Source organism: Eulemur rufifrons, chromosome 17 (assembly GCF_041146395.1).
Source record: "Eulemur rufifrons isolate Redbay chromosome 17, OSU_ERuf_1, whole genome shotgun sequence".
In the NCBI taxonomy this organism is placed as follows: Eukaryota; Metazoa; Chordata; class Mammalia; order Primates; family Lemuridae; genus Eulemur; species Eulemur rufifrons.
This window is the reverse complement of record NC_090999.1, coordinates 11,650,042-11,666,027: the sequence shown is the minus strand read 5'-3', so window position 1 is coordinate 11,666,027 and position 15,986 is coordinate 11,650,042. Positions and strand designations below refer to the sequence as shown.

Below are 15,986 nucleotides of genomic sequence, written 5' to 3'. Positions count from 1 at the left end.
TAGAGGTAAAGCATATGAAGTCCATTTCCCTAACTTGTCTGTTTTATCTTCAAGTGAAAAATCCCAGTAGGAAGGGGAAATGGAGGCACGTCCATCTGCAGACACTTATTAAATCTGCCCTCTGCGAGGCCGTCTTTCACTGGTTTTTCCCGGGTGGTGCACGGGGCCTGTCTTACAGTGTGGGGAGATGAGCCGGGTCTCACCACCGTGGCTGGCGGTGCTGGGTGAGGCAGTATGAAGGGCGACTTGACCCAGCTGGGATATCCTGCTGGTGGCCACCATTTATTAGTATTTCTTGTGTGCCAGTCACTGGGCCGATCACTTAATAGGCATTGTGTTGTACACTCCCCACATAACTCTATGAGGAAACTGAGGTTTACAGACAGGTCCCACAGAGGACTGAAGCTAGGGTTTGAAATGAACCTAGGTGTGTCAAATTCTAAAACCTAGGCTCTTAATCTTCCTGTGGAGGTGTTCAGTTTTTTTTTGTTTTTTTTTTTTCCTAGAAGGTCAGTTTTACCTGGAGTTGTCCTGAAGGGTTTTGTGAACGGTTGAGATTTAAACTGGACTGAGGGTGAGGGCCAAAGGGTGGACAGGCCTTCCAGGCAGAGACAAGGACAGGAGGAGAGTCGAGACAGGGGTGCGAGTCCTCAAAGGGCTGTTAGGAGACAACAGAACACCAGCGAGACAGGTCACCGTGTGCGAATTTAAGTCGGTAGCAGAACAGGAAGGGCTGTGAATGCCAGGACGTTTTGTCCTTTGAGAAATCCGAAAGCTTTCTGAGCCGGAGAAGTGACTAATCAATGTAGTGTTGTAGACAATCCAGTTTTCTTCAGCAACAAAATTTTAAGAAGAAAAAAGAGACAGAGATGGAGGGAAAACCAATGGATTAAACAAGACTAAAAGATATATCAACCAACTCCAATTCATGAACTGTATTTGCATTCTGATGCAAAAGAACAAACCATTTAAAAATTAGGAAATTTGAAACAGATGAGCACTTTAATATGAAATGTGAGACCATTGCACATTTTAATATTAGTTTGAGAAATTAATGTTAAATCTTTGCAGGTGTGATGATATTGTGGTTACAAGTTTTAAAGTGTTGTCTTTAATGATAATACTGAAATATTGATGGGTGAAATAATACGATATCTGGGATTTGCTTTTCCACAAGAGGTGGGTGTAGTGTACGTGGGGACAGGGATCAGATGAAATGAGATTAGCCGTGAGCCCACAGCTGGTGACAAGGACTCATACACTTCTGTTTGCTTTGGTAAATGTTGAAAATTCTCCATAATAAAAAAGAACTTGAAAAAGAAAAGAAAGTAGTATTATAGATTGATCTGGAATCTGTGGGCCTGGTGATTTACAGGTAAAAGTGAGAGACTGCAGCTCAGAAACCAATGAAGTGCTGGCATAGGCTGCCATTTTGATAGAAATAATGAATTAGGAGGAATAATTGCAGTGAAAGAGTGGCTACTTCTCAGCTTTTCTGTACTAAACATTGAAATATCTTAGGGTTGTTTTTGTTTGTTAACAGAATGTTTTTTTTTTATGGTACTATTTCAAAGGAAGTGATAAATGAGTTTTGTATATTGTGGAATAATTTCAGTTATAAGGAATTATAATATCTTTTGTTTTGTTTTATGTTAGAATGCTAATGTAAAATGAAAAACTTTAAGTTACTATTCTTATGATTTATATTGTTTTGTTTTTTATTCTTGTTTCTGATAAGTGCCAAGGGTGCTAAGAAATTTAAAGAATGACATAGTAAGAGTCTAAATCAACATATACTTTTTCCTTTCTAATAGGACTCACTGCATTCCTTAATGGCAACACTAAGCTCCTCTAATCCTTTCTTTGTTCGCTGTATCAAGCCAAACATGCAGAAGGTAAGATTTATGACAGTCCTCAGCTGAGAACTGGTCTTTAAGGACACAGCCTCCTGGGGAGTGGTTACTCACAGATTTGGTTTCTCCAAAGTCCTTTCATTGTAGATGGCTGGAAATGGATATGACATTATTATAACCTGACATTAAATGAAAAAATGAAAAAAATTCCCTTTGTCCCTTTAGACTTTTAGTCTGCTTTTGAATAATGTCATTAATCCATAGGGAAATCTACTTTAAAAGGAAACATTGTGATGCCTTCACTTTATTTTTGTGTTAAGCATATGTTTTAAAATTCTTAGAACAAGTTTCAGAGGGAAATATACCTTTTCAGAAGAAATATTTGATGTGTTTTGTGGGGTTTTTTAAGTTTTCTTTTTTATATATACATTTTTCCCCCCCTTTGGTCTTTCTTTTTTTTTTTTTTTTTTTATTTATTTCATCTTATTGTTATGGAGGATACAGAATTGCAGGTTACATACGTTGCCCATGTACCTCCTTTCCCCTCAAATCAGAGAAGTTTTCTTTTTTAGATTTATTGTTAAACATGATGAAAAGGCTTTAATCTAAGTAGTAGTGCTAAATTTTAAGTACTTGATAGTTCATTGTAACTAATTAGAAGACAGTTGTGGTAGTTTTAATGTCTAGGCTCTTTGATTTTAGCTTTTTAATGTCATAACCTGATTAGAAACAATGTGAGTTTAAAAAGGAGAAGCTACATAAACAAAATATAATATATGCAGTTGCTGAAGGGTAACTTGCCTTAAAGTGTTAACAAATTTAAATTATTTTGATTTGGCAAACATTAGCCTCTTGGGAACCCTTCCTATGAGAGAAAAGCCCCACAAAATAGTAATTTCCAGAACTCCTCATGTCGAAGAGCTAGATGCTGTCCTCCTGAGGATTAAGATGAGAAATCTGATCTCAGCTGTTCCCATGAGACTCAGGTTATAGCCTGGCAACTTCGCTGATGCCAGATCTTATTTTTTATATTGTTTACTAATTGCCTTTGACTTGGTAGTACGTGAATTCCTCATTTACAGTTTAAAGATGTGTACTCACAAGAACCACAACGATGAATTCTCTGTCTTCCAGAGAGGCAAAACTGGGCATCTCTTTACGAAAGAGTGACCTGTTCAGTTTGTTACTTACTGTGAGGTGTGAGGGGGAGAATTTGGCATTTGTATGGCATGAAGTGGACAAGACGGGTCTTCCGTAGACTATCTGTGCTGACTTGACTTAATGTGCACCATTCTGGTATTTTTAAAAGTACCTCATCATTCCATTTTCCAAATTTCTGTTAAAATGCTTAAGGTTATCACAAAAAATGGCAACATAAACAATACATAGCTTTTTTTTTTTTTTTGACACGATGTAGGAAACTAATAATTAGGAGATCTCTTTCTGTACATAGCAATATGCCACATAAACCGGTTTCTATTCCACTTGCTGTGCTTTAGAAATCCCAATGGGCAGTATTTACCAGGCAATATAAATGGGCTTGTGGCGTAGACTCCCGGGAGCTGTGCTTCTCTAGCGCTGTTACCATTTTTATAGTAGGGGTGATAATGCCATGTTTCATCCTTCAGATCCTTCAAATGCACAGGTTATTTTTTTCAATTTAAAGTCTCGGGTACTGGGAGGCGCCTTACAGTTTCTGGTAAGCCATAGTTCAACTGGAAGCTTTTTTTCCCCTTTCTTCGTGGTATGAGACGTCATTGTGCAGTTTTACAATCATGGGCATCTTAGATTCCCACCTTGACAGGGCTATGAGAAATTTCAGTGTGAAAACCTCAGTCCCCCTCCCCCCCCAGTGTTTTGTTTTCTTTCCTGGACGGCAGAGAGGTAGTTCTTCCTTCATAGTGTAACAGCTTTTGAAGTGAAGCCTGCTTGAAAACACTGCAGCAGCCAGAATATTGAAGACATTACCTCTTTTTGAGGTTTGCTTGCCATGCTGAGATCTGATTGTACCTAATTGCTTTGGTTTTTGCATTTTAAAAACGATCCAGTTCAGCCTCATGCTGCCATTTGTGCCGGCCCCTCTACATCCCCTGATTACTGCAGGCGCTAATTAATGACACACCAAGAGATGGACAGTTGAAGACTTGGAAGAAAGGTCTTGGTGCCGTTTTAAAGGCACTCAGAAAGTAAAGGCACGGCACAAGAGCAGACTTGTCTGGGGCCTAAGATGTAGGTGTGATTTTAAGTGTCAAGATGCTAATGAGCATATGGGAAGACTGTTCTGAATCAATTAGCATTCATTTGGTTCCATTGAAAATATCGGATTACTGATGATGTGCTGTGAATTGTAGATAAACAACCCTCATTCAGAGTTTGTTATAATTTTCTTCAGTCCAATGATAGATTCTTCTAGAAATTCCCTAGGGAAAAATCTTGCCTTCTTTCTCCCCAGAGATGGGGAATGTGTATTCCGGCATAGAGGAATGGGGCAGCCTCTCTTCACCTCATTTTCCTTTCCAGACAGTTCATCAGGAGGGCTCGGAGGGGGGTCGTATTGAAATCTGTGTGTAAGTTGCTATTTTGTGCATTATTCAGGATAAGGATCATGGGTTTTGGAAAATTCTAGAGGTTTTTGGTTTTTTGGTTTTTTTTAGATTCAGTGACCAAAAAGATAAGAACAGTAGCTGTAAAATCCGTTTACCTAGATAACTGTGGCATGAAAACAACTGAAGTACCTGTAGATGCTTTTGTGCTTTTTGGAGCATGTCTGAGACCCCCACGCTGGCCCAGTGAGTGGGAGCACGCACCCCCCGCAGCTCGTAGGACAGGCTGCCACCCTCCTCGGCAATTATTTTAACCCCAGAATGGGCATCTGGGCCTGGGCCTAAAGAATTTAGAAATCCTATGTGGGTTTTTGTCATTTGGGTTATTTGTTAATTTTTTTTTTTTTTTTGGTTGTTATTTGGGTTGTCTGTTTTGTTTTGGAAAAGCAGGTCCGAAGAGAGAGTCTATACCTGGAGTACGGGAACACACACAGAGTCAGCCATCACCACATGTGGGCTTTTTTGTTTTTTTATAAACAGCCTTTTACAAATCTTGTGTATTGATAAAAGGCACATCACCAGCCTCAGTGGCGAGTCCCCGGGGCGCCGGTTATGAAGCAGATAGAAAAGCACGCGGTGTGAGAGGCGCTCGTCTGCAGCCAGGCCTTGGCCTTGAATGGAATCCTCCACTGAGCTCAGAATTCTCGGGGTTCACAAGGGGCAGACTTCTCCATTAGGTGGTTTTTAGCTGGTGAGGAGGCCTTTTAGCTTTTTTCCATTGTGATTTGCTTGGGCAGTAGCAGTAGCTGGACAGAAGTGCCCCAACCAACCGCAGATTTCGGTGTGATAGACAGCCTGCCTCAGAATCTCCCCCCATCCCCAAGGGCGTCCCTGCCTGGTATTTTAGCAAATAAGTTCTAGTTAGAAAAGTCTCTCATTAACATTCCTCAGAAAAGCCCTGAGGAGGCTCAGGACAGAATTAAAGAAGGGAACTGACTGATAAATATCAGGGAAACTTCCTAGGTGTGAGAACGGTTGTGAGCCCAGAGCCTGCTTCCCGCAGGGCCAGCCAGGGCTGTCTCTTGGCTTTCCTCCCTGTTCTGTCTTTGGTTTTGCTGTGACAAGGACTCGGGTTCTAGGAGGGAAACATCCTGGGTTCCAGCAGTAGCATCTTTAAATTTTTGAGGGCCAGGTGAGGTGGCTCACGCCTGTATCCCAGCACTTTGGGAGGTCAAGGCAGGAGGGATGCTTGAGATAAGGAGTTGGAGACCACCCTGAACAACATAGTGAGACCCTGTCTCTAAAAAGAATAAATAAATAAATAAATAAATAATTAGCCAGGTGTGGTAGTGTGAGCCTTAGTCCCAGTTACTTGGGAGGCTGAGGAGGGAGGATCACTTGAGCCCAGAGTTTGAGGCTGTAGTGAGCTATGATTGTGCTGTTACACTGTAGCCTGTGCAGCAGAGTGAGACCCTGTCTCAAAATACACACACATATATATACATATATATGTATATATATTTAGCTTGACTTAACAAGACCCTCAAAGATTCAGTCTTCTCTAAAAACTCAAGGGCTTAGGTCACCTAAATTTCCCCTCAACTAGGGGCTGATGGAAGAAGGCTTCTAGCACAAGTGGCCTCTTGGAGTACGGTTTATCTAAGGCTGTGGTCCCCAAACCCTGGGCTGCGGAGGTGTATTGGTCTGTGGCCTGTTGGGAACTGGGCCGCATAGCAGGAGGTGAGCAGTGGGCAAGGAAGGGAAGCTTGGTCTGTGTTTATAGCCGGTCCCCATTGCTCACTGCACCCCGCCCCCAGCGGCCCCGCCCCATCCCGGGAAAAATTGTCTTCCATGAAACCAATGGACCCTGGTGCCAAAAAGGTTGGGGGACCGCTGATCTGAGGGAGGAGGGCAGGATGTCTACGCTGAGGAGAGCTGCAAACCAGGCCCCAGAGGAGGGAAACCAGAAGGTCTGTGGTTGCACTTCAGCCGCATTCGCTGGAAAGTGGAATATCAAGTGAGAGGAGGAAGCTGGAGATGTGTAGTTAGCCAGACCGCAGGGGGCTTTGTCGGCTGTGATCTTGAAGCCCCATCTGTCCTCTGTCGCTGTGCTTCAAGACAGGAGGACGAGTAAACTGTCTCACAGAGAGGCCTTCTTTCAGGGACTTCAGAGGATGTCAGCACCTTTCGCTTAAAGAGACCTGTATCCCTCTCTTTCATGGAGCTGCGTTCTACGTTCTACGTGAGGCTCAGTTCCTCATTCAATAATATCCAGACAACTCCTGAGCACACGCATCAGTGAGACGTTATAATGCAGTGAGACGTTATAGTGTTTCTGTAATGTGACAGGAGCCTTTTGTTTTCACAGGCATAAAAATCTGATGAATGAATTTAACGAATCTAGCACATTTAATCCTAGGGATTTATATTTGTGTAATCCATGTGCTGTTATCTCCTTTTATGCATCTTATTTCTCAGTAGCCTTAGTAGACTTTCTTTTCGGCAACCCTTCACATTTCTTACTAGGATTAGGTCTCTCTGCCCTAATCCTATTGGTGAATAAGATATCCCTTAGATACACACAGAAGTGCTGGCCGAGCACAGCTCTGCAGAGCCTGTCTTTTCCTTGGTGCCTGCTGCGTAGCTCAGTGGCCAGGCTGCCGTAGTGCTCAGTAGGTGTTGAATTGAATTGCTCCTAAAGGTGTTAATACACTGCAGAGATGCTCATGGGGCGTGAGTGCTCAACTTTGCTAAAGATGAAGACTTGTGCCCTATCTTTAATTCTTATTGCCACAGGTTCCATTTTAGTTTATTTAATTTATTTTGCTTTGGGCATGTTTTTCTCTTTTGATCGTCTTTGATTTGTGTAGTTGGGAGTTACCCTAGGGATATACCAACAGGTTAGTACTGGCGCGATATCCTTAACCTGTATAAACCTTTTTATGCTGATATGTAACTTTGCCCTGTCTACCTCCCTCAGCTGACCTCTTCTCAGACACGGCCCTGATAGGGGTCAGGGCCCTTTTGGAAAAGCCAAACGCAGCACCAGGGGCTCATTCACAAACACCTCTTCATGTGGGGACTGGTGCTCCATACACCAATATACCCATCTCTAAATGGGTTGCTCCCCCGAAGGCCTTCGCTGTCTGCCATGACTGGGCGAGGAAGTCTGGGTGTGAGATCTGCCACTTGACAGGGGTTTAAACTGAAACATTAAACGTTGGATTTTTAACATTTTGCTTGAACATTCTGGAATTATAGATCATTTACTCAGTGCAAACATTATCTATTGCGTATTTCATTGACTTTAAAATTCCCTGCATACAAAATGCACCGTCGTTGACCTGTTGGTGTGGAAGCAAAGGCTCCCCCTATTAGGCTTTCTTATCACTCTTGCCTGTTGCTTTACAGAAAGTGTGAAATGGAGTCCTTAGTCCACCACAAATATACACCTTGCCACTCTGTTTCCAGGCCTTTCTGCAGATAAGATAACAGTTCTGTTTCACTGATGGATCTGTAGTGTAGTATTTTGGCTACACTTATAGGACAGCTGGACTTGGTGTGGGTGGTGCCAGTAGTGTCCATAATTTGCAAAGATAGCATGAAAAGCTATGATGAAATTCACTCACATCCCGGTACTGGGTTACAGCGTGGTGGCTGCTTGGATGACAGCGAGTCTGAGACGCATCGGATTTCAGGCATGTCCACATGGGGACATATTTGCATTAACAATTCATGAAATATGGTCTATTCTGTCTTTTAAATGTCCCGCAATGGGATCATTCTCCCTCTTCCTAAGTAACCCTTAGAGACAGAGAATTTACCCTTTCCTTTGCACCTAATGGCAGCCTGTTGCTTTCTTTCCTTCTTTTTTAGAGCCCTTACTATTTATGGGAAAGATCTTATTTGCACTGAATGAAATCTGCTTTTCTGCATCTTCCATTCACTGGTTTTTACTGGCCATTTGAGATTAAAGTGAAAATGTCAGATATTCATTCACATGAGTGTGTCAAATATTTTAAAGCTCTTAATAAGAATACATTTTCCTGCTCCAATAAACAGCCTCCAGAGCATAATTTCATCTCAGAATTTTCATTCAAACAGCACATTATGCAATATGTTCTCAAGGCTCTTCTGGGCCATTGGGGTTTGTAGAGCTCTGCTTGCCTTTTTACTGAATGTGTTTGTTTTCATGTTGTTTATTTTTTTTGTTTCTTCCTTGGTGACTATTTTCCCACAGCCACGTTGACCGCTACCCTACCTGCCCCCAGCCCCAGCTGCTCCCTGCTCTCCCTCCGAGAGCCCGCTAGGTTACCTGCAGAGCCTGGGTGGCTCGGTCATGCATGTTCTGCACCAAGGGCACAGGAGGCCTCACACCAACCCTGCCAAGGCACAGGGAGTCAGGGGTGCTCTGGGTCCAGCACACTGTGATATACACCATAGTCCTGTTGGCGTGGGAAGAGGATTGCAAAGCTGCCCGGGTGCAGGAGCCCATAAATCATGGGATGAAATAGATCAAAGGCGTACGGCCTTGTGTGGCCGGGGGATTATTTCCTTGTCTCTAATGGCTTGTATTGACAGTGCTGACATAGGAGGATGGTTATATGTATTAGATGAGATCATGTGGACGTGAAACAGCTGTATGTTACTATATGCAATAATGCATACAGACATTGTACATTTAGGGTGGATAACACACTCAACATTTTTACAGCTTACTTCATCTTCATAAGTTTAACCTCAAATTTAAGCTGAATCACAAGAAAATCTAAGACTATTGTCAAACCTTTTCTCTTTTGAGTTTAGTTTTAAATCATATACCTCTGACAGACTGCCATACATAGCCTTTTAAATTTTTTTTAATTTCCTTTAGTTTTTGACATCATTATGAGATAAACGTTTTTATTTCAATCTTTAAAAATTAAGACTTTAATTTTTAGAACGTTAAAAATTTGACAGCAAACTTGAGCATGTGTTAATACAGAGAGTTCCCGCATTACACCCCCAAACACAACACATGATTTCCCCTTTTAATAACATCTTGCATTAATGTGGTACATTTGTTGCAGCAATGATAAACCAGTATTGCTACATCATTTCTAAAGTCCAGAGTTAACATTAGGGGTCCACTGTCTGTGTTACACGGTTCTTTGGGTTTTGACAAAGACATATTGTCCTGATGTGTCGAAGTGCCAAATGTTCATAATCTGTTCATAATGCGAGGAACATTCATTTGGAGTTGTATTTTGTAAGAAAGGGGGTAGTTTCTGATTGGCCAAAGGGTGAAGTGCTGAGAGTGAAGTTTCTATTGCACGCAATAAAATGTGAATGCTGTAGAAGAGATTAATGGAAGACCAAGGAGGGCAAGAGCATCAACTGGGAGCTAGAACTTTTAGAATCATCCAGATTGTCAGCTTCTTTGACTCCTTCCTACATTCAGTGAGTCTTACACTCTTGGGATGGTTCCATTTCCTCTGCAAACTTACTGGAACGTGCCCACTTGGCATTCAGGAACCTCAGTCATTCTTCAGTTCTCAGTTGGTTTGACCATCTCCTGCAACTGGAGCACCCATGGCCAGCGTCATCTTTGACTGTTGAAAATAACTCCTACAGAACGTATAAAAAGACAGCTTTACCTTTGGAGGAAATTTTAGTAAGGGAAGCATTAAAGCAACCATTCTTCTGCCTAAACAAAACAATCCCAGTAAACCCCTCAGTGGTCACTTCCATCCTGTTTACCGAGTTGGCATGGCAACTATTCAGCAGCTCTGTAAAGATCAGGGTAAATAGCCATCAATGAAGCTCAGCTCGAGGGCGGAGTGTTGTTCTGGGGGTGTATTTTCCGAGATCAAGACTAAACTGCTTGATTTTGTCCTGGAACATTTTCTTAAAAAAAAAAAAAAAAGTAGATTATCTTTTAAAATCAAGAATCTTAGGGCCCTCCAATGTATTTACACATTTGTTGGTGTGTGTAAGATGCTTAATTTGCTCCTACAGTCAAAAATATCTTCAGCAATTACTATCTCGCCAGCCTTGCCAGACTGGACTTCCTTTGAGTAGAATCAGGAATGAATTAAGCAAACACAGCCCAAGACACCACATAAAAGGCTGGGAACACCAGCGAGCTGAAGAAAGCCCGTTTTTGTGTCTGTCAGCTTAGATGCTCGCAGCCCGGACTGCTAAAGATGCAGCCATTTACAGTGGACAAAAACTGAAGGGGGGAGACGAAACCCAAGGTAGGGGTTTTTATTTTGTTTGTTCTACTTGAAAGTTTCACGTACCTTGCCACGATGGTGGTGGAGTAAAATTCTGCAGAGGTCAAACATGAGAGGAAAAGACTTTGCCGATTCTCTAAGAACCAGAAGTGTTTAGTTTCTAAACAGATGGGTAAGTGCTGATTTTGATTGTATGTACAAATTTGAACTATTAATCCTTTGTAATAATGAAGAACTTAATCCACCGGTCCGTTAAGGCATTGATAATGCAATGTATTTTTAGGTGGAATTCACTTTTTATAGGAAAAATCATTTTTAATAGTAGGTCGAAAAAGGAAATTAGTGGTGGTTTCTTTTGTTTGAACTTGTTATCTCAAGGTATTTTTCTTTAAAAGCTTATACATTTCAATCATAGAGCTTTTCCCTGCCTTGCGCTTTGTAGAAATTTTGAAGGAAATCTGCACAAGAATAATCTCTTTTTAAAGTTACATTGTAAACCGGTTTGTATGCAAATATGGAAGTGTGAGACGTTACGGGAGCTGAACGGTCATCTGTTGAATGTTATGTGCTTGCTTCACACATGCACGCACATGTCAGAATTTTATAATCGCCTGGAAAAACCTGATGAGGCGCATTTTGTTGGGATTCTCTTATTCCCCAAAGTAGAGATCCCCCCAAAAAGAACAAAATAGTGACTGAAATGTTAATCTCTGCCTCCAGCAGAACACAGGACGAGTGTTCAGGGACGTCTATTCAGTTGCTAAATGTGTCCTGCAAGGGAGGAGCTGTTCTCATTGTGAAGGCCGCCTTTCATATTAAATTGAGTTACATTTGAAAGAAAGGAATAGTCATGTGGCTGGCTGCTATGTGGCTAAATCCGCTTTCATTAAACAGATAAAGATTTCTGGTACTAAGTGCAAACCAAATGCCTGAATGTTTTGTTTTTGCCATCAATTTTTAAAAGTAATTAATCTGACATACACTTACTACCCTCCTAAGAGAAAGGTGAAGCGCAAGTCATTTCATGGTCACCTACCGTGTATTCCTACCTCCTTGACAACGTTAAACTGGGTTTTCTCATTCCTCACTCCTGTTTAGTTTAAATATGTGGATCCCCAGCTCCGGAACCCCGTTGCTATTTGCAAGAGAGCTTGGGTGACAGAGTGCAGAGATATTTTCCTCTTTCTGAGGATGCCACAGCATGCTAAAGGATGCGGATGGGAGGATGATGCAATTAGAGGGACCCCAGCCCCTCCCTCCTGGGCGGTGCCGACTGCTAAAATGGTGTCCCCATCCCTGCAGCCTCTGGCGCTGTGTTTTTTACTGTGGCTCATCGTGATGAACTTCGGGAATAGTGTCCAATCGGAATGGCAGCCCCACGCCCATGTTTGAGCCAACCCAGTCCCCGCCGTCCCTCTATCACATGCAGACTGAGATTTCTTGGTCCCCCAGCATAAGTCGCCCTGCGATAACATTCTCACAAGCAGCCCCCTCAGTGTGTGATTGCTGGTAGTGACCGTTCTAAAGCCCACAGTGCTCACCCAGCAGCTGTGCCAAGGACCAATTCCCAAGTCCCCGTCAGCCTCCCAGCTGTTACTCCCCTTGAAGACTTGTCTGGAGTAAGGGGGCCAGGTCTGAGCCTGGGGGCCGGACGTCGGGGCTGGGGGTGGCTGGCTCACTGCTTCAGCTCAGGGTCTAAAGCTCCCTGGGGTTTCCTCTCATCCCTGTAGATGGTCCCCTCTGCCTCTGTCTCTTCTTTTCATTGTGTTCTCCTTTAACCTGGGGGGAGTCTTCTTGTTCCTTTCTCAGGCCACTTCTTTCCCTGACACCCAAAAATACACAATAAAGAATAGTAACAACAATAAAAATGACACCACATTGTTACTGGGTTTTGCCTCCACCCCTCCCTGATATAAAGGCTTATTGATTATAAAATATTTGAAAAATATGTGAAATATTTAAAAATTTATAGTTGCCCATAATTTCACCATCCAGAGACAATCTTGTTTACATTTATTGTATATATACTTTTTTCCTTTAGATTCTGTTTACATTTGTTGTATATATACTTTTTTCTCTAAATTGGGATCATAGTTACCTTAGTTTTGTAACCTCTTTTTTTAACTTAATATGTCTTGAAACATTCTTATGCATTTTTTGTGGCTATAGGATTCTGTCAATGGCTATACTTTCAAGTAAGATTTCTATTATTGGATTGTTTCTTTATTTGTTGTTGCAGACAATGCTGCTGTATTATTCATGTGCACAAATACTGTTTCCTTGTTTCAAGTAAATTCTTGAAAGTTTACTTTCCAAATCAGGATGTGACATTGTTATGACTTTGTATACATATAGACATAGCCAAATTGCTCTTGTTAAGGCTAACAACAAACAGGGAACATTTTGTGCAGTGTATACAACAATGGATATATGGCCTTAATATATAAAGAGCCCTTACAAATCAATAAGAAAATGGCAGATGTTTTAATAGAAAAGTAAGTAAAACATATAAACAAGAAATTTTCAAAAGGTAAAATGTGAGCAGAAAATAACCTCCCATTCTCATTCTCAGTAGTATAATCAAAGAAGTGAAACTCAATGAGGTAATTTTGCCAATGTGAGGATTGAAAGGGATTTTTAGTTTTGTGTTGCCTTTTTTTTTTTTTTTTTTTTTTAAGAGATGCAGTCTCACTATATTATCCAGGCTGGAGTGCAATGGCTACTCACAGACACTATCATGGTGCACTACAGCCTCGAACTCTTGGGCTCGATAGATCCACCTGCCTCCGCTTCCAAAGTAGCTGGGACTACAGGCATGCACCACCACTCCTGGCTATGTGTTGCTTTTTAATAATACTTCTAGGAGCCTGTGACTACTTGAAGGAACTGTCATTAATATACTCTGCTGCTGGGAGTTTACATTGTTGCAGCCTTTTCTGAAGGACAATCTCACCTTTGTTTTTCTTTTTAACTTTTTCTTGCCTCCTCTGGGAGATAATACAGAGATATAGACACACACACACACCCTTACTGCAAAGGGAGGGGAAGTCGGGGTAAAAAAGAACGTGACTGGGCTCTCCCCCTCCCCCCAGCAATCTTCTCTTCACTGCTAAGCATTTTTAAAAGGAGTCCGTGACTCTTTTCTTATTTCCAATGCTGTGCAATCAAAACTGCCCTTGCCACCTTTCAGCTGAAAGCTTCCCAGTGTGCTTTTTCTCTGCCCTGCCTTCTTAATCCCCACCCCCTACCCCCAGGCCTGGGACACTGCAAACCACCCCTCCCTCCTGACACCTCTCTGACCAATCCCCCCACTCCCCTTCCCGGTCTTGACTGGTTCCTCTAGATGTAGGCATGGGCTAGGTTCTGCCCTCACCTCCTCCCTTGCCGGCTCCTAAAGGAATACTTCTCTCCTTCAGCTCTGCGCTAGGTGAGTACCCCTTCACTGTGTATTTCCAGCCCAAAACTCTCCTCTGAGCTTTGCCCTCATAGCCTACTTTAATTAGTAACCCACTTTTTTTCCTCTAGATTTTCTGGTTCTGCGCTGGTCTGCTTCACCTGTCTGGCACTTTGAATTGAAATGTGAATAATTAAATTTCACACCCCTTTCCTTCTGACTCAGCCACCTCTCAAATAGATGATTCTTGCTTAACCATTTCCTTATTTATCAGGTTAAGGTAGGAGGTTCTCAGCCTTGATACTACTGACATTTTGGACCAGACAGTTAATCCTTTGTTGTTGAGCTTTACCCTGTGCTTGGTAGGATGTTTGGACGCCAGTTAACACCCCCTCTCCCAAATGTCTCCGGACATTTCCAAAGGTCCCCTAGGGAGCAAAATTGCACCTTTTTCAAAACCACTGGGTTAAGGTGTCAATGCTGATTATTTCATGGTTTTTATTCTTATTTTTCATTTGCTCTCAGTAAAAATAGCATCTACATACAAGTGAACTTTTATTATAGCATTTGTTGCTGCTTTTAACCATGTATTTTACTAATAAGCATATGGTGAAAATAGAAAATTGTATACCATTAAACATTTTCCAGATGTATTTAGTCATTAAGTTTAACATAAATTGTTTCCTTTCCTAGTAAGTAGTGTTAGGAAATGTAAAGTGGGGGGGGGGGGTGATACAGTCTGCTTTGCACCATTGTGTGATTACTGTGTGCTATCCACTTTCTCAGATGAATGGCTGCCCCAGTTTCAGCTACTCTGAAAGGATAAAACAGCTCATTAAAGTGTGCCAGATGCTTCATTTGTCAGTATTTCACTTAAAAGGGAGTACTGTTTAGCTTTGGAACTATACTGGGATATACTCAAAGTTTGCCTCCAAAAATTAAAGAAAAATGGTCCTGTAAAGCTATTGTGGCATCTTTTCCCCTCCACATTTATGATGGTGGAAAATTCACTAGCAAATGAATGTTTTAGATCTCTTCAGATAAACATGAACATGAAGTACGAATAGGCATAAGAAGTCGGGATATCTGAGATTTCAGTTTTTGAGCCGGTAGGCAAAGGACCACGGTTTGAATATGAACTCTTTTAGGCATACTTTGGCGTTGTTTTCTTAGGGGACCGCATAGTTTAAATGAGGTTATTATAATACTTAAGTAGAGGACTAAGACAAAGTTTGCTGAGCCAAAAAGAAAGAAAGAACTCCCACCGGATTATGAGAGCCAAATGGAAAGCATTGTTACTATGTTAATTGTGGTTTTAGGAATTGCAGAAGGAAAATTAGCCTACCTTCTTTTTTTTTTTTTTCCTCTTTCTTTTTCTTTTCCTTTTTTCTTTTTCTGGTATTAACTCTGAAATGTTGACCTATGCATTTGATTCACTGACTGCATCACGATTCCAGTAAAGTTTGAGCTAGTCAGTTTACATTGTACCGCAAGTACACACAATTGCAGCTCTTGGAGGCTTTTAATCAGAGGTACCTTGCAAATTAGGGCAATGAGGTCCTGTGTGGAGGTGGAAGGGCAGGTTGGACCTGGTTGTGACATCATTTAACTTGGATTTCCAGGGTTTTCTAACACAGCCTGCAAGCACTCAGGCCAGATATCAAAGGAACAAAGAGGTGCACATGCTGCAAAGCTCTAACTGCCTGTGTTTTAGACCAGCCGCTGTTGCAGCCTCATTGCATCAGCAGATGGGCCACTTCTATTCAGTTGCTCCTGTTATCTGGGGCGTGCTAGAGGTGTTTCCTGGTTTCCACAAACGAGGGGCCTCTGCCAACGTCCGCAGAGTTAAAGCCTTTTCCTTCCCATGCTTAATTAAAAAAATTAACCACAATACAATTGCCACTTGTTCATTACTCACCTTGCCTCTTCACAGCTCATCCAGTCTTCTTGTCCCAGCATGTTGCTATAAAGCGTTTATATG

At 41.8% G+C, this 15,986-nt stretch overlaps 1 protein-coding gene across 1 annotated transcript in view; it reads left to right on the top strand.

The window, feature by feature from the left end:
- The window catches only part of MYO10 (myosin X), a 207,501-nt gene that overhangs the window by 134,095 nt on the left and 57,420 nt on the right, over positions 1-15,986 (top strand). The window contains exon 19 of the mRNA XM_069492016.1: positions 1,815-1,895. Within this exon, the coding sequence (XP_069348117.1) occupies positions 1,815-1,895 (81 nt within the window). The remainder of the gene's footprint in view (positions 1-1,814; positions 1,896-15,986) is intronic.